Genomic DNA, 18309 nt, shown 5'->3' with positions numbered 1-18309 from the left:
GGGACTCACTTGGAGAGAGGGTGAGAAGGAACTTTCTGGACTGACGAAAACGGTCCAGATCTTGATCAGGGTTGTAGTTATACAGAGGTGTACAGGACGCTGTACACACATGGTGTGTGCATTCTACTGTTTATCTGTAAAGTATACCCTAAACTAGGCCTGAATGTAGTTCTCATTTAGAGAAAGAAAAAGAAAAATACAAGTTTGTTTGAACCAGAGTGAGGTAGAAAGCAGGCGCTTCTTCATTTACAAAATGGACATTACAGCAGAACTCAGAGGTTTGTTGTAAGGGTTAATCAAGTACTGGAGTCAAGCACTTAGCGCAGGGCAAGCGATGGAGACCTGCACATGAAGTAGCGATTCAGGTAGGCGTCAGGCTTCCTTCACAGCACTGAGAAGAAATCCTGGGCCCTGTCACTTTCTAGCAAAATTTCTTCACCTCGGGATGTGTCAATTCTCAAATCTGTAAAACAGAGATAATAATATTCCCACACTGTTCAGATTTTAGGAATAACTAAGTTAATTCATGTGAAGCTCTTAGAATATTGTTTGGCTCGTGGTAAAAGCTCAGCAAATAAAAGCTTTAAAAAATAAGTTGGTCTCGCTAAAATTAATTAATTAATTATATTTTTAAAAAGTTGGCCTCAAAGTAGCGGGCCTAACCCCAGCAGAAAGGGGCCAAGTCCTCATGGGACAGCCTCTGGGAAGCAAGGTCTTCGGGGACTAGAACCTCGGGCGCGACCCGGCCAGAGTAGGGCACACCGGGAGTTGTGGTCCTCGCTGGCTTCACACGCCCAAGGATGCGAGATGCCCCTGGCAGGGTGGGATGGCCGGTCTGAGCTGGTGTCCACCATTCTCTAACTAGGCTGGCTCTAGCGATGGGCATATGCCCGCTCTTGTCACTGCAATGTCCCAATCTCCCCAAGGAGGTATTACTGCTCCCATTTCCCAGACGAGGCAACCGAGGCTCAGAAAAGGGCCCAAACGGGAGCACTAAGATCGGCTGACTCGAGTGCTCTTTGTATCAGGATCCTTGCCTCTCCACCAGAGGCTGGGAGAGAGGGACAAACTCTCCCTGAAGCAAAGGCTCTTTGAACGGTCACAGAATCGTATTAATTTTACAGACGAGAGACTATGTCAATCACTAGACCAAGGTTAGGCGGACAGCAGCCAGCAGCTGGAACGCCCCTATCTCGGCGCTTCGCCCCCGCCCTCCCTTTCCCGCGGGACGCTGAGTAGGCGTGGTCGAGCCGCACCACGCCCTCTTCCCCCTCCCGCTCCCGCGCGCTTGGTGTAGTCCAGGTAGTTCCAAAGGCGCGCAGGAGCAGGGGTGAAAGCTGCGCAGCCGGCGTGCGCCCCGCGCTTGCGCCCAGTAGTGAGGTCCGCGGACGGTTCCACTGCGTGGGGCCGGAGGGGGGGCCGCGGCCGGTGGCGCTCGGGCCGCAGGAGGACCGGGACCCGGGGCTGCAGCGGGAGCGACGCGCCGGCCGCCCGGTGGGGGTGGAGCCCCGCCGCGGCCCCAGGTAACGCCCGGCCTGGCCCCTGCGCCTTGTGCCCCAGCCGCAGGGACAGCGAAGACGGAGCGATTGGGGGTGGCCGTGGGCTGGCAGAATAGCGAATAGCGCAGAGACCTTCAGCGAGACCTGTGCCTGCGTACGCAGGGCCGAAGCTCGCTGTCCCGGGACTTAGAGCCAGAGCCCCTCCGCTTAGCTGTCCGCCCACCAGGTTCAAGTGCCCCATTCGGGGAGCCCCAGGGAACTACAAGTCTCAGCCTGCCCTGCGTACTGCGCATGCCCCGATTGTAACCCCTGGCGGGTCCCGGCTTCTGCTAGGGCCCAGGCGTCTGGGATAGAGAGCTGCGGTCCTTCGGCTTCCTCGCGTCCGTTCCATTTTACCGGCGCTCCTTGTGCCAGCCCCTGGGGAGAGCAGAGAACGTCCTGGCCTCTGCTCTGGAGTGTCTGCGGGCCCGGGGACAGATCACTGCACCCCAGTGCTGTCGTTAACTGCTTTCAGGATGTCGGATCGCTGGCGTTGGGGGAGGCGGGAGGGGGTGGGGTCCAGAGAGGGTCTTGTTTTGTCCAAGGTCACACAACTTCCGTTGCTTGAGGGCCACTACGAGCCCGAGTCGAGCTGGTGCTCGGGGTTGGGAAGGCGGTGTGGGCAGGAAGGGGGTGGTAGGAAGCTGGCTTTCGAGTAGAAGAGACACTAAAGATGGAGGGAAAGTGGGGTATTTGGTTGGTCTTATTTCCCTGGACCTACTAGGCGCCGCAGCCCTGTAGTTCCCGGTTTTCATCTGTGGATGATGTGGATGACCTACTACGAGCTCTCCAGACCCTGGGGGGTTCCAGTGGTGAGAACTGCAGGGAAGAGGAAGTCAGAGCAGAGCGCCTCCCAGCGCCGTACCCTCAAAGCACCCACATCCAAGCGCAGACCCAGACTTGGAAAGTCGGGCAGGTATCCCCAAAGATGCACACATAGTGAGAGAAAGCCACTGTTGACTCTCTGAGGTATGGACTATCACCCCATTTTACACCTGGCCAAACAGCCTCAGAAGGGTTGACTTCTCAAGGTCACACAGACTGGCTTCAGCGGTCCTGTATTCAATCATCAGTGTATTCCCTCCTTTTTGGCACATACTAAGTGCTCAGTAAAAGTCATCTGTTACTAGTGTTGTTATCAATGTCCTGATTTTACAAATGAGACACTAGGAGGCAATGAGAGGCCAACTAACTGGCCACAGTTTCACAGCTGGGACCAGAGCGCTGCAGACCTGAGCCCCAAACCCGGGGATGCCTTTATAGGAAACCCACTCTCCGCCACATCTCCTTTTTTAGGGACTCAAATCTTGGAGCTCAGATGGGAGGGTGGTTTGTTCACGCCTGCCCTGAGCTGGCTCTGCCGGGCTGGACTGCATGTCCCTGGATGGTTCTTCCTGCAAGACTAAAGGGCCCTGCTTCTTTAGAGAGTTTGAGGAGTCTTAGGAGAAAGGATCCTGAGGAAGGATCCACCCAAGGGCCTGGACAGTGAGCTGCCACCCTCCCTTCGGTGGGCCAGTGGAGCAGGGCAGGGCCCTAGCAGGAACAGATGACCCTGCCTTCTTCCTGTTCAAGAGAATCCCATCTCCTGCACAGGAGACCCGAGGGTGGGAGTTGGAACCTAGCATCCATCGATTTGCACTTGGAGCTATCAGGATTCGGATTCCTCTGCCACTTATTTACCCTGTGACCTGGAGCCACCCACTAGTCTCTGGTCCTTCACGGTCTCTCTCCTCCTGTCCCAGACTTTTATTAAACAGCTCTTGTTGCTTTTATTAAACAGCCCTTGGGGACCCTGTGTTGACATTTGCATGGCATGAACCAGACTTACTGTGAGATTAGAATGTGATCTCACGTTTACCCCTTGATGGCTGTATGGTGGTGGGTGAGCATATCCCTTCTCCCCGTAGTTACCTCATCTATAAAATGGGGTGAATGGTAGTGCCTAGCTCATAGGTCACTGGAAGAACTAGTGAGCCAATGATCAGGATGGGACTTGCCCAGGCCATGCAGGAGTCCCTGGAACCCCAATTTCTCCACAGAACCTCATGGCAGAGGCCTGGGCAAGGGTGAGCGCCCCCCCTACCTGTGGTTTCTGGAAGCCAGTGGACGCCCCCTTCCGGGATCTGTGGCAAGGGGTGTTACTTCCTGAGCCACCTTCCTCATCTGTGTGATGAAAGTACCAAAAGTGGCCTTCAAGGGGGCGGGGTGGGCCAGGCCCGTGAGAGCGAGGCTTGCAAGGGCTGTGCGGGCCCCACCCCCACAGTGGGGTTCCAAAGCCTAAGACTTGGCAGCGAACCTAGAGGGGATTTCACAGGAAAGTCCAGATTTCTGGCTTCTCTGGAAAATCTGGTAAAATTGAGCCTCCTTCCCACTTGCTGCCGAGCGATTCTACATGCACTGGGGAAGGTTTTCCAGGTTAGAGGGAGCTGTGTTCCTGGCCTCCGGCCCCAGGAGAAGCGGGGGAGTGCTGTGAGGATTTACTGAGGGCCCCAGAGGGTTGTGCACGTGAGAAGGCCTGGCAGGGATTTCCTGGCCCTGCAGCCTGGGGAGGGGGGGCCCTGCCTGATGCGCTGTGGGGACAGTTCTGCTGTGCGCTGAGGAAGTCCAGCAGCGGAAGACAGGGCGGGAGGGCCAGAGGAGGCCGGCTTTGAGCTGCATCCCAAAGGTTGGGCAGAGTTTTGCCTGAGGTGAGTAGCAGTTGTTGAGGGTGTTCTAGGCAGACTGAATGGCACAGTCAGAGGCTTAATGGCTTTAAAAGTACAGAACTGGATTGTGGCAGAAGAGTCACTTTCTGAGGGCGTGGCCTGGGGCAAGTCAGTTCACCTGGAGCCTCAGATCTTCACCCATATAGAGAGAGGCTGGTGGTGTTTGCCTCCCATGGAAGGCTAGATGTTAGTGCCCTGAAAAATTCTGGATCCCCCTCAGGCCAGAGAGGAGCATGCAGTGATGGATTGTGACGGAGCTGTGTGCAAATTAAATGGCAGGAAGTGAAGGTCATGAGGCATTGAGCTGATTCAGAGATGGGGGTTCAGTACAAGCTGGAGACTGCAGCTTCCTGTAAGAGGTGAGATGGGAACCGAGCCTCAGAGGGCGGAGATGAGGAACGGATTGGTAGAAAGGGAGATAGAGGGCGGCCCGAACAGGAAGGCGGCTGGCAGGGAAGCCCAGAGAGCACCCGCACGGTTGTAGGGGGAGGGTTGGGGAGAGATGAGCCTGAAAAGTTTTGTGGGGGGAAGCTTGGTAGGAGTGTATACCTGAAGGCCAGGCTGTACGTTCTGTCCCTACACCGGCAAGCAGGGGGGTTGTCTTAACATGTAGGCACTTTGGGATGTGGGAAGGCTTTTCTAATTGCTTTTGCATGGTGGGAAAAATAAAAGGTTGTACGGGTTATGGAAGAAGAGGGTTGATAAAATGATTAGAAAAAGGCATCAATCGCCCTGTACATCCCCATCTATTCTCATAGGCACATAGTGTTACTGCGACAGGGAAGAGAGAGTTTGGCTTTCCGGGTACCATCTGTAGCAATGCCTCATGAACGTGAGCTGTGCCTAGAGATCAGCAGACAGTACCATCTTCAGTCATTGTGTTGCTAGCTGCACATACACGTTGCTGGTGCTAAACAACACTTCAGTAAGCATGTCTGTTTCTCAAACTTGTAGGTTTTTCCATTGGATACCTTTCCTGAAGGTAAATTTCTGACTCTTAAGGGATCAGAAGTTTTTATGGCTTAAAAAAACTAAAAACATACTCTCTGACAGTAATTTTCTTTAGACTTTTCAGTAGGTTATACAGTATAGGTGTTTTTTTTTTTAAGAGCAAATGTACAAAAGAATGCACAATAAAAAGTCTATCCTCTTGACCCAGTGGTCTTTCCCAATTCTCCTTGAGGACAATTGTCAATTTCTTGTATATCCTTCCAGAAATATTATGCAGATATTATATAGATCTAGGATTTTTTTAAAAAAAAATACATACTGTTGTACTCTGATCAGCATCTTGCCTTCAATATTTATTTTTAAATTTAGTATTATGAAATATACCAAAGAAGCATAGAAAATGACACCTCACCCAGTAGCCCACCATACATGTTAACAGTTTTAAAAATATTTTATTTGTTTTTAGAGAAGAAAAGGAGGGAGAAGCATCTTATCAGTTGCCTCTTGTAAGCCCGCCCACTCTGACCCCCCCAGGGGACCTGGCCCCAAACCCAGGCATGGGTCCTGATCGGAATCAAATCAGCGACCCTTTCGGTATGCAGGCGGACCCCTGACTCACTGAGCCGCGCCAGTCAGGGCCATGTTAACATTTTGCTCTGGCATCTCCCTACAGCTGTCTTGGAGGTAGCCCTGTGCCCTTCTATCTCCATACAGAGGAGTCAGTTATTAATTATATACATACACCATTATTTTTCTTGCCTTTGTTTTTTTTTTTTCATACACCATTCTTTATTGGGCCGGTTTCCCAACTCTTGGATATTTTAGGTATTACTGATCTTTTTGCTTAAATAATCAATATAGAGTCAATATTTCACTTTGTATGTCTGCCCGGGGAAGGCATCGCGACAAAGGGGGAACCTTGGCGTTGGCCTAGGTTCAGATACATGATCAGCCACACTTCCATGGCTGTGTGACCTGGGCTCAGTGACACCCCTCTTGAATCCTCTTTACCTATTTGTAAAATGGGCAAGTTGTACTAACCCCTCGGTCTCATAGCTAGCTGCTGGAAATACAGTAGAAAACTAAAATCTTCGCTGGCTTACTTCCCCAATCCCTCTTAGTCAAGAAGCGACTGAAGGGCCTGGTGACTGCTGCTCTAGCTTCAAATTGTTACCCGCCCCTTCTTCTGGCCACGTTGGGGGCGGGGCAGTTAAAAATATCTCTGTGACGTCAGCATGCGTAGGACCAATCCCCCTGCCGGTTAGGCGTTAACTTATTTACATGGATTGCCCGCTATTGGTCCGTTAGGCAGTGCGGGCTGTCCCAGCTTTTTAAAGCCGCCGCGCAGTATAAACAAGGAGATGCGAAGCAGCCAGACCATGATGTCATCAAGCGCAGTAGCTTTTGGGGCTGACGTCATCTCTGGGGAGGTTGCCGGCACAGGACTGTTAGAGCTTTGTTAACCACTCGGGCTGACCCCATCCTGATCGAAGATCGGCCCCATCGTAGTTAAGTGTCTCAGGTGGCACCCTGCCTCCAGGAGGGAACGATGACAGAGTAAGTCCGGGCTGCGGTTCTCTCGGCGGGACCCATTTCTCCAACAGGGAAACTGAGCCTCAGAGGGGCGAGTGGCTTGCGAGTTTGCTTAGCAAGTTAGAATTGCAGCTGATCGGTCTTGCCCATCTCCGAGTCTCCCATCTTTAGGTCAGGCCATGTGGCCCCGCCCCTTGCCTGTGACGGCTGCGGTCACTTTAAGTGCGAAAGTGGGGGTGAGGAGTTTTTTTTTCAATCTATCTTCCAAAATGGCGACCCACTAATCACGTGTCTGGTCGCAGTGAGTGATTGGCTCTCGGGGCCCCAGCGAGGCGGGGCTGCCGCGGGCAGCTGCCTGCTACTGTTTGCCTGAACCTCCCGGCGCGCCCCCGCGAGGCCCCCTCCCACCCGGCGCGCGACCCCGTCACTTCCAATGTTGTGAATCAAATGTCGGGTTTGTTACATTCCGCTGGCGCCGCGGACAGTTCTTAAAGGGCCAGCCGCGGACAGCTGCGCAAACCTGTCCGCGTCCTGCGCCGCCTCCGGCTCCCGGAGAGCCTGGCCGAGAGAGGCTTAGCGCGCGTGGGCCTCGGGAGGCCAGACGCCAGCGGACGGACAACAAAGAGAGAGGGCCCCGGAAGGAGCCGGACTGCCCCCGGACCGGGGGGTGGGGAGGGGAGCATATTGTTCGGCAGGGCGGGGGCTCTTAAAGGGTCCGGGCAGCCCCCACCACCACCACCGCCCCCTTGCCCAGCTTGGCCGCCCTAGATCGGGAACAAAGGAATCAACGTGTGTCCAGGCGGCTGAAGGTGAGTCGGGGCCAGAGCCCCCAACTCCCGATTTCCGCATCCCTGTAAACTGCTGTCCCTCTCCCTTGGGACTGGGGGCTGTGATATAGCTGGCTCTGCAGGGGTTAATCACGGGAGGTCCGGCGGGGGCGGCGAGACCTCTAGGGTCAAAGACACCCCCTTCACAACGACCCCCAAGGCCTGGACGAGTCCCCCTTCTTCGGAGTCTGAGTGCTGCGGTTCGAGAGGAAGGAGCTGCCCCCTCCCCCTGCCGCCGCCACTTCCTTTGTTGTTGCTTTTGTCTCACGCCGAGCACATGGTCCGGGATCCTCGACTCTTAAAGTCACAGCGCTCATGCTCAGACGCCGCAGTCAGGCCTCCCTCCCCCTTGTCCCTCTCGGCGCGGCACAAAGGGGTGAGATGGGGACAAGAGAGGCCCCTCTCCGGGCGGGTGTCCACACCCTGGCATCCCATTTCCTGGGAGGGATAGCTGAGGAAGCTTTCCAGAGCCCTGCAACCTGTACCTGGCCCGCGTTGAGGAGGGACCTGCCCCCCAGGGACACTGGTTTCCTGCCCCACTAATGTGACCACCTGGATACTTGCATCTTGGGTCCCCTGGTTTAATTTGGGAGCTCCGGGAAGGAGAGAGTGCCATTCCCATTTTACAGTTGTGGTAACTGAGACTCAGAGTTGAAGCGATTTCCTTGAGCAAGGTCACCCAGGGAGTCTGGGCTGGCCAAACAAGGACTCCTAGTTCCAAGTCCCGCGGTCCTGGCCTGCCTCTTTTGGGGAGTGAGGGGTGAGAAAGAAGGGGGCTTCTTGTCCTGCTTAGTCTACTCATGATTTAAGGCGACTTTGCTTATCTGCAAAACATCACCTGGGCCCAACTGACATGACATGGAAGGGGCTCCCTAGACCCAGAGAGGGGCAGCTGCTGGGCACTGGAGGTAGGGAGTTGGCTGCCTCCCCGGGGAGGGCATGGGTACAAGGGGCGGTGCCTGCTTCCAGGCAAGATGGGACTTAGGAATGGGACTTCAGTGAGAGCACCGTGCAGTGCGGACCGGCAGAGCAGTTGGGGGGTGGCCACCCTTGCTGTTTGACCTTGAGCGTGTTACTAGCTCTCACTGAGCCTCCCTTGTTTCTCTTTCCACAGTAGGGCGAGTTGCAAGCACCTTCAGGAGAGCTCCCCTGATCTTCAGGGCCTAGAATAGAGCTGGGATTAGGCAGCTCTTAGGGTTACTGATGCCAATGAGAGAGCCAGGAGCTGGGGGAATCCCTGCACCAGGGGGCCTGCCAGGACCAATTTGGTCCCTCTCTGGCTTTATGGCCTAGAGAAAGTTACTTCCTTTCTTTGGGTCTCAGTTTCCTCAACAAGGAAGTGGGTGTGTCCCCTCTCTGCTCTCTCTGTCCCTAGGAGGTCAAATACCAGAGGGCCCCTTCCTTGCCACCGGGGTGCTCCCTTAGGGAGATGTATGTCCCAGCCATGCTCCAGGCAAGGAGGGAGCTGCCGCTGGTTTCTGCTTCAAGGGCGGGGGGTGCAGGTGGGCCTCTTTTATTCTCTAACAGCGACTGCTCACAGCTAAGTTTTACAGACCACTCCTACCAGGGCCTGTGAGCAGCCTTTGCCAGTCCCCTGGGAGGTGGTCATTGAGCTGTTCCCACTTTACAGTGGAGAAGCTGAAGCTCAGAGAGGGGAAGTGTTGTGCCCAGGGCTCTGGCCAGAAATTGGGGTGTCTTGTGTGAGAATGCAAGGATCAGCACTGTCTTTGGCACCGTTGTCCACAGCTGGAGCCCCTTCTGTCTGATGATTTGGGTTCTCAGCTCCTTCCCTTTCCTGAGGAGAGGGTATCTTTGATGGGCTGGCCACAGAACAGATTCACGTGGGCCTAGGCCTCTATGGGGCCTGCACCTCTGAGTCTTGACAGTGCCCAGACTTTAGCAAGATAGCGGTTGAGGCCACTGCCTGGGTCATGTCCCCGCGCGCTCACAACCCCAGCTGCCTGGCTTTGAGCCTCACTGTCCCTGCTTCCGAGGGTGGCTATGAGGACTCATCGAGGTGGCACGTGGGAAGGATCGTAGTTACTGTTAATACTCCTCATCAGTAGGACTGTGGGTGCCCAGGAGCTCTGAGGTCAGTTAGAGCAGAGGTTCCCATGCCTGGCTGTGTTGTAGAAACTGCTGGAGAATTTGGTAAAAATCAAGGTGCTGTTGTTCCCCAACTCTGGAAAGATTCTGATCCAGGAGGTCTGGGATTGGCCAGGGGCTTCGGGTTTCCTCTGAGTCTCTCTTGGCCTTTGTTTGCTAGGCTGAATTGTCAGCAGGATCAGGGAGGCTGTGTGTTCCCATGCATGTGCCAGGGTATGCACTTGACCCGCACCACGGATCACAAACCCGGTCACCTGTGGTGGGCAGGCGGGGAATGGCCTCAGGGGTGGCTCATGCTCTGGGCAAGGAGGGGCGGCCAGGCAGGGGCGAGGGCCCTGTGGAACCAGAGTTCCTGCCCCCGCCCCTCCAAAGGCCAGATTTGTACATAGTCTCCCAGTTTTGAATGGCTGGCGCTAACCTCACTGCGCCAGGCTGGCCTTCGCCCTGTGTGGTCGTTCCCCAGGGTGCATCACCACGCCAGGCCTGCCCACCCCTCGGACAAGTGAGCCGGGCGGGAGAGGTGTGCCTTCCAGCTCCCGCTTCCGGCCTGGGGCCTAGGCAGGACGCTGTCCTGACAGCTGGAGGGGAGCCTTCCTTGCAGCCTCGTTTGGAGAGTCAGGGCCCAGGCTTTAAAGTCCAGCGCAAAGGAAATGTTTTTGCCATGGTTGGCAGGAAGGAACAAGGCGCAGAGGGGACAGTACAGCTGCCTCCTGGCTGTGTCAACAGGGAGGTGACACTTAAAGCTGGAGATCAAGGCTGCACAGGAGTTTTGTCAGATGGAGAAGGGACAGGGTGGGGGAGGGCTCTGTAGGGCAGGATCAGCAGAGGCCTTCGGCTTTGCGGGGCCTGACAGGCTCCTGAGCTTCCCCTGCCTGGGCCTCACCCTAACGCGAAGTAGAGAGCGAGCGGTACCTCCACCTTGCTCCCCCAACGCTCGCCTCCCAGGGAGGGAGAAAACCTACCACACCCCATTCCCACTCAGCTTCCTCCCTTAGGTCCTGGCTTCCCCTTTTTTCTCAGCAAGCTCCACCTCCCCCTTGGGGGCTGTCTGGGGCCCCCAGAGCAAGGCCCTGGCTGCATTCCAGACCCACCTGACCAACCAGAGTGGCTGGCTTCCTTCGTCACCTCCTGGGGAGCTCTTGGGCCGGACCCCTTCTGTCGGTGGCAGGGTGCAGCGGTAGGCTCGTGGTTGCCCCACCTCTAGTTCTGATGCTTGGGCAAGTCCCTTCCTCTCTCTGAGCCTCAGTTTCTTGCCTGTAAAATGGAGCCAAACAGCACCTTCTTTAAAGGCTAGGTGAAGGCACACATGGATAGGCACTGGGGGAACAGGTTATGGAAAGAAACAAAGGTACAGCCAGGCCTGTACCTAAAAAGGTACCCAGCTGGAGAAGGGGGGGGACTGGCCCAACAGGACTTTCTAACGGGGGCAACCTTGCCTTGGACTGGGCGCCCCCAAGGGCCGGAACTGGGCCCGACCTCTTACCTGTCAGTAGAAGAAGGAAAGCTGAGCCCCAAGCCTGACTGGAATCCCCCCCTCCCCGCCCCCCGCCCAGCCAACCAGATGGAGGCGGGGAAGCTGGAGTCCCCCCACTTGGAGGCCAGAGCTGCAGATCCCACACCCGAGCGTGCCCTGGGTCCCTGCCCTGGGGGAGCCTTACCAGAGCTGCCGGCCACTGAAACCACCACAGCCCTAAGGCAGCTCAGTCCCGCTCTGAGCGGAAGGCTGCGCCCCTGAGCCCCAGCGCCAGGAGGAGGGCCAGACCCAGCCTGCCTGTGTGCGGGGTGCGGGGGGCGGGGGGGGGCAAGAATCAGACTGCAGAGGTTTGATTCTGTCTCCCGGACCCCTGATGGGACAAGTGACTGGACTTCTTTGTGCCTGTTTCTCTGTCATTTTGACTCCTAGGGTTGTGAGCCCCGGCCCAGCCCCTCCCCCTCTCTGCCACCCCTGATGCGACCATGGGCTCTGGCAGTGACTAGGTGGCCACCCTCCACACCTGTGCGTCAGCGGCGATTACCCACAGGACCTGGCAGTACCCCGGCCCAGCTCCGGGGAAGGTAGGGAGGGACTGTGCAGCCCCGTGGGCCCTGGAGCTCCTGGTGCTAGGGCCGTTGGCTGGAGCTGGGGCTCCGGGGCCGGGGCGGTGGGGCGCAGGGCCCTGAGCCTTCTTCCTTCCCCAGCGGGTAGTGGCCTTGGCCTTCCTCCACGTCCTGTGAATGAGTGGCCCCCCTCAGTCCTACCCGGGCCTCCTCTCTGTGGTGCAGCCCTGGCCGTGAGGGCCGCCCGCCTGCCCAGGATGAGCGCTTACCCTCCCAGCAGCCGCCGCCCCGACCACCACACCTCCCCGTAGAAGAGCACCGAGCCTCGGCTCCTGCCGGCGGGAGCCCCCGAATGCTGCACCCAGCCTCCCAGCAGAGCCCGTTCGTGGTTGATGTCCACGAGCAGGTAGGCAGCAGGCCCCTTCCCAGCCCCTACCCCGCAGCCAGGCCTCTGGGGAGCCTGCCTGCGAGGCGGCAGCGGCCCTGGTTTCACCTTGTTTATTAACTCATCTCCTGGTTAGGGAGCCGTGATTAGCCCTGCTTACAGGGTGGTAAATTGAGTCCCAGAGAATTGATGGGCCTGCCCTGGGGCCACACAGTGGATGAGTGGTAGAGCTGGAAGCCCCTCTCAGGTTCCCTGAGGGTCCTCTGTCCTTTGGGGCATGGGGACAGCCAGGTCTATACCCAGGTTGGCCCCAGCTAAGGAAGGGAGGGAGGTGGCGCAGCAGCACTTTCTCACTTTGGGGCAGCCTCGTGGCCAGGCTTCCTCCCTGCAATGCCCGGCCCTTTTCCACCCACAGGTACACCAGGGAGCTGTCCCTCTGTCCTACACAGTCACCACAGTGACGACCCAAGGCTTCCCCTTGCCTTCAGGCCAGCACATCCCTGGCTGCAGCGCCCAACAGCTCCCAGCATGCTCCGTGATGTTCAGCGGGCAGCACTACCCGCTCTGCTGCCTCCCACCCCCGGTGAGTAACGGCCTCCACCTCCCATCCCCGCCGCGCGCGTGCCTGTCCCCCCTCTGCCATGCTTCTCTCCCCCAACCGCCCCCCACCCCCATCCGTGCCAGAAGGTCCAGCATAGGCCAGTGGCGGAACCACCGAGCTTACCACGCCCATCCAGGCTCTGAGAGCACCTACGTGCTGCGCCCAGCTCTTGGCAGAACCCATTTGGGGTGGTAACTGTGGGCCTTGAGGAGTCTAATGTCCTGCCTGGACGGCCTGGGCCAGGGGTGGGGGCGGGTGGTCCAGAGGGCTTCAGTGGGGCCAGTCGCTGAACGGGATGGCCCCAGGCCCTTGTCACAAGCCTAGGTCCAGCCCAGAAGAACCTTCTCCATCCTCTGCCCCCTCTCTCGGCAGCTGATCCAGGCGTGTACCATGCAGCAGCTCCCCATGCCCTATCAGGCCTACCCCCACCTCATCTCCAGTGACCACTACATCCTGCACCCGCCACCGCCAGCCCCACCCCCCCAGCCCGCCCACATGGCACCTCTGGGGCAGTTTATATCACTGCAGACCCAGCACCCGCGGATGGTGAGTCTGGGCGATGGGGCACGGGGGCGGGGGCTTCCCTGTCACTGACGCCAGCTCACCCACCCCTGCCTCTTCCAGCCCCTGCAGCGGCTGGACAATGACGTGGACCTCCGGGGGGATCAGTACCCCCTGGGGAGCTTCACCTACTCCACCTCTGCCCCGGGCCCAGCCCTGTCCCCGTCTGTGCCCCTGCACTACCTGCCCCACGATCCGCTGCACCAAGAGCTGCCCTTCGGTGTGGTGAGTGCCGCCCCCTCCCAGGCTCTGGGGTGATGGGAGCCGCCTGCGGCTGACCTCTCGCCCTGCCACAGCCCTATTCCCACATGGTGCCACGGAGACTGAGCGCCCAGAGGTATCGCCTGCAACAGCCGCTGCCTCCGCCGCCCCCGCCACCACCCCCACCGCCATATTACCCCAGCTTCCTGCCCTACTTCCTGTAAGTACCTGTATATCTGCCCCAGAGCCATGGTGCTGTGTTTGGGGGCCTCCAGTGGTTAGACGCCAACATAGCTGGTGGCATCCCGGGGCCTCTCGGGCCATCTGGCACCTGGAGCAGACCACACACCCCAGCTGAGCTCTCCCCTCCTATAGCTTCCTGGGGCAAACCCTGGGCCCCGGCGCGTGCTGAACTTGACCCTGGACCCCTGTGCCTGTCTCCCCTAGCTCGATGCTGCCAATGTCACCAACAGCAGTGGGACCCACCATCAGCCTGGATCTTGATGTGGATGACGTGGAGATGGAGAACTATGAGGTCCCGTGAAGCCCTGTCCTGGGAGGTGGTGGCTTGGGGACCTCCAGCCCAGGCCACTGCTGACCCCCGCCCCCCTCCTGCCCGTATGCAGGCCCTCCTGAGCCTGGCGGAGCGGCTGGGAGACGCCAAGCCTCGAGGCCTCACCAAAGCGGACATCGAGCAGCTCCCGGCCTACCGCTTTAACCCGGACAGCCATCAGTCGGAGCAGACGCTGTGAGTGCCGGGCCCCCCCTTCTGCCGCTGTGAGCACAGCTGGGTTGTGAGGGGCCCCTCCTGGGGAGCGGGGCCTCGTGCTGTGCAGTGAGCCTTCCCTCGCTGCCAGCGTGGAGGTGAAGCTCTTTGCCATCCTCCCAGGTGCGTTGTCTGCTTCAGCGACTTCGAGGCGCGGCAGCTGCTCCGAGTTCTCCCCTGCAACCACGAGTTCCACACCAAGTGTGTTGACAAGTGGCTGAAGGTAACGCAGCCCAGGCCACTCCCGGGAATTCCTCGTGTGGCGAGGGAGGAGGGCGGGCCTGGGGGCTTCCCTCCTCATCCTCGTCATCACCGGAAGTTCTGGCCGGACTTGGGGCTGCGTCCCCACCGGGCAGCGGAGCAGACCCGGATGGGATGGGGGGCAGGTGTGAGTGGGATCTCACGTGCAGCTGCTTGTCCCCCACCCAGGCCAACCGGACGTGTCCCATTTGCCGGGCCGATGCCTCTGAAGTGCCCAGGGAGGCCGAGTGAGGCCCACAGCTTGCCCATGAGAACCCTGCCCGAAGCTCTGGAAACTCGGGGGACCCAGGGAGGGTGGGGAGGGAGTGGCCCAGGCCTGTCCCATTGTTCCCGCCTGTATCTCCAGAGCTGGTGCCGGGGTCAGCTCTGCAATAAGTCCCTGCATTTGCCAAGCTCCAAAGACTCCATCCCCAGTCCGCCTGCCAGTCTGCCCACCACGGAGCTGCCTGGGGGTCCCTGACTCAGTCTCCCTCCCATGTGCCCTCGGGGTGTCTCCTTTTCCTGATAGCTCTGGGAGCCAGGGGTCTCTTCCCCCAGTTCGGCTGGTGGAGACCCTGGGCCCCGGGATGGGCAAAGGGGCACCGTCCTGGGTCGCTTGGTCTCTTGCACTGAAAAATAGCCTGCCCCCTTCCCAGGCGGCATTGACAGGCATAGACAGAGTGGCGGGGGGCTGTTCCTGACCCGCAGGCCTGGTCCTCTGGCCTGACCCCAGCCGGACAGTCCTACCCAGTCTGCGTGGGGGTGGGTCTGGCTCCCTAGAGGCCTCTCGCCTGCCCCAGGCGCAACATTCCAGCACCCCCCGCGCCCCAGGCTGGAGGGTCCAGAGCCTGGGTGGCAGGTATCCTGAGGGGCCTGGGCTATACCAGGGAGAGTGACCTATGTCCTGGGGGCCATTCTTCCCTGGCAGTGACGGGGGGGCCAGACCCATGCCAGATCTCCCTCTGTCATTTTGCATGAATGTGAGGAGTAGCAGTTTTCCTTTATTCATTTGGCCCAAAATCACGTGTAGGATTTGGGGGTGTGGATTTTTAAACTATTTGTTGTTTTCTTTTGGTTAAGTGGTGGGGGGGATAGGGACCACCCAGGACTGAGTGCCCAGGGGGCAGGGAATGGTCCGGTGGTGCTGCCCGGTCCACATGCATGGGCACGGCTGGGGCTGGGCCGGCGGCTGGTGGTCACAGGCAGAGTTGGGGGTCTGCGCTCAGCTGATAACTGCCATGCACTGTACCGCACACGTCCCCAGAGCCTACCGGGACTGTATGCTTTTCAGGGCATTTCTCCCTCTCCAGCCAGGGCCCGCCTCCCACCCATCCAGGCGAGTCCCCTCCAAGGAAATCCTGGGAGGATGGGGCCCAGGGAGGGCGTGGGCCTCACCTCCAGGGGCCCCCTCCCAGCCTGAGCCCTGCCCCCCAAGGTCTGGAGGAGGCCCCGTCAGGGTCTGGCTGAGCTCCCCTCCCTGGCCCTCCTGGTCCCTTCCCTGTCCTCCCCGCTGGGGTTGCTGCCCTGAACGAACCGCGTGTGGGGCCGGCACATCCTAGCAGGCAGCCCCTGGCGCCTGCTGCCTCAGGGATGCTCCAACCACCCTCGTTCTCCCGCAGCGGCCCCGCCCCCCCACCCACCCCCCCAAGCCTGCCGTGGGGCCCCATCAGCCTGGCCCCACCCCCGTGGAGAACCCAAAGTCTTACTGTATATAACTCCAGGTGATGTTTCTATATTTATAGCAGTGTTGAAACCCCACGTGTTTTACACAGAGAACCATCCTCTCCAGGCCCCTCTTCCTCACCCCGACAAAAGGTGTTTAGACCCCTCCAGTTCCGGGGCAGGCGGAGCGGGCTCTCGGAGTGGGCGGCTGCAGCGGTGGTTCCAGTGAGCAGCTGCTGAGGGGGCGGGGGAGACACAACATTTTAAAAAATCATTTAAAAACAAGATTTATAAAACAATTATTTAGGATGTTTGTGATTTGCCGACCTTGCTATAGATGCCATGTTACCAATGATTTCCTATGGTGGGGGCTTGTTGATGTTTACTCTTATTTACCAGCTTCCGGCCTGGGCATGGCAGCGGGCAGCATCCCAGCCTGGCTGGGCCCAGCACCTGTGTTCTGTGTTAGAGAGGCGTTACATATATATGTAACTACATACATATATATAAATATATGTAATTTGGGGGCCCTGTTCCTTGCACATTTTACAGTTACCTCATTTTTCCCATGTATGTATTTGAGAAAAATGCTAATATATAGAGAAAAAAATGGTTCTTAAAGCTTAAATGTGTGGTTTTTTCCATTCCATTGGATTCACATTGGTTTGTAGCATTTAACATAACTAGTATGTTGTATTATATATATGTGTATACTGATTGAAATTTTTAACAGATTTGTACTTTTTTTAAAATGAAAGTTGCTAGTTCTGCTTGACCAAGTAGTGCAATCATTATTTTTTTTAATATTGTTGCTGATTTCAGAGGGATATTCACTAATAAATGTATGATGTATATCAAGTATCGCCCAAGCTGCCTTTGGCCACCTGTGTTCTTTTGGTGGGGAGTTGGGGCAGGGTGTCCACCTCGGAGGGGGAGGGGGCGGGGCTGTCCACCTCAGGAAGGGTGGGGGTGCGGTGTGTTGGGTGGAGGAAGTGGTCCTCTACTGTGGAACCAGAGGGGTTCCCCTGATGGAGACGGGTCTGGGTTTCACGGTAACTTTGCCTCTCACACAAATGAGGCAGGAACCTGTTAACAAGTCACAGGATCCCTTTTTGCCAGTTTGAGGAAAGCGGCACTTACCTGGTCTCCTGTCATTTAAATTCTAAAAGTAGGTCCTTCCAACGGGATGGGGTCAAGGTCCTTCCATGTTACAACTTCGTCTCAAAGGCGTGCTTTCTGCGCGGCGCTTCTTGGTAGCTCTAGCTCGGTTTTCTGTAGTGTAGCGTGGTTTCCATTGGACTTCATTTATCCTGGGAATTGTAACAATTTCTGGGATGGAGTCTGGTCACACCAGCCTGAGGTGTGTGCCCAGCCGAGGACCCTTTGCCACCGTCTGGAGCCGCAGCAACAGCGATTGGCCTGGACTGCGGGACACACCCACCCACCCCACGCAGCCCCAGGGAGGCTGCGAGTGCGGAGCCCAGTCCCCAGGCTCAGTGGGGACGAAGGGCCTGCGAGCGCCCCCCAGCGGCCCAGGCGGCCATGCTGCATTCCTCTCCCCAACGTTGTCAGGTGAGGAAGTCTCTAAGCTTTTTACAGAATCCCAAGAAATACTGAAAAGAATCCTGGGAGAGGAAAAGCACAGGATCCTATCAATGGATGCAAAATAAAGCTGTCAAAATTCATTCATGATAAAAACTGAGCAAGCTAGCAATAGAGGGTAACTTCTTCAACTTGATAAAGAACATCTACAAAAAACCCAAGAGCTAACATTGTATTTCACGGTGTGAAAGACAGTGCCCACCCCACCCCCCTGTGATCAGGACAACCAAGGATTTCCGCTCTCCCAGTCCTAGTCAATATTATGCTGGAAGTCCTAGCCAGCACGATAAAGCAAGAAAAAAGAAAGTTAGGCATACAGATAGAAAAGGAAGACATAAAACTCCCTATTTGTAGATGATGTGATGAAAATCTATGCAGAAAACCCCAAGGAATCTACAAAAAAAATTTTCTAGAACTACATGAGTTCATCAGGTCATAGGATACAACATCAATATACCAAAATTACTTGTATTCCTATATATTTGACAATGAACACAAGGAGATTTAAATTAAAAACAATAATACCATTTGGAATCTCAAGAGAAATGAAGAATGTATCAACCTAAGAAAATGTTACAAGACTTGTACAGTAGT

At 57.0% G+C, this 18309-nt stretch overlaps 1 protein-coding gene across 1 annotated transcript; it reads left to right on the top strand.

The window, feature by feature from the left end:
- Positions 1 to 7102: 7102 nt before the first annotated feature.
- Positions 7103 to 16971, top strand: RNF44 (ring finger protein 44). The gene is made up of 11 exons (XM_054568530.1): positions 7103 to 7536; positions 11564 to 11715; positions 11923 to 12103; positions 12498 to 12665; positions 13056 to 13229; positions 13308 to 13469; positions 13541 to 13665; positions 13893 to 13980; positions 14072 to 14193; positions 14335 to 14434; positions 14641 to 16971. The coding sequence occupies exons 2-11, from the start codon at positions 11609 to 11611 to the stop codon at positions 14701 to 14703; spliced, it is 1290 nt and encodes a 429-aa protein (XP_054424505.1). The 5' UTR covers positions 7103 to 7536; positions 11564 to 11608; the 3' UTR covers positions 14704 to 16971.
- The last annotated feature ends 1338 nt before the right edge of the window (positions 16972 to 18309 follow it).

This window comes from Pteronotus mesoamericanus, unplaced genomic scaffold, assembly GCF_021234165.1.
Source record: "Pteronotus mesoamericanus isolate MK-2021 breed Mesoamerican mustached bat unplaced genomic scaffold, CSHL_Meso_final contig_2, whole genome shotgun sequence".
Lineage (NCBI taxonomy): Eukaryota > Metazoa > Chordata > Mammalia > Chiroptera > Mormoopidae > Pteronotus > Pteronotus mesoamericanus.
Note: the sequence above shows the minus strand (reverse complement) of the source record. Positions and strands in the feature narration are given on the sequence as shown.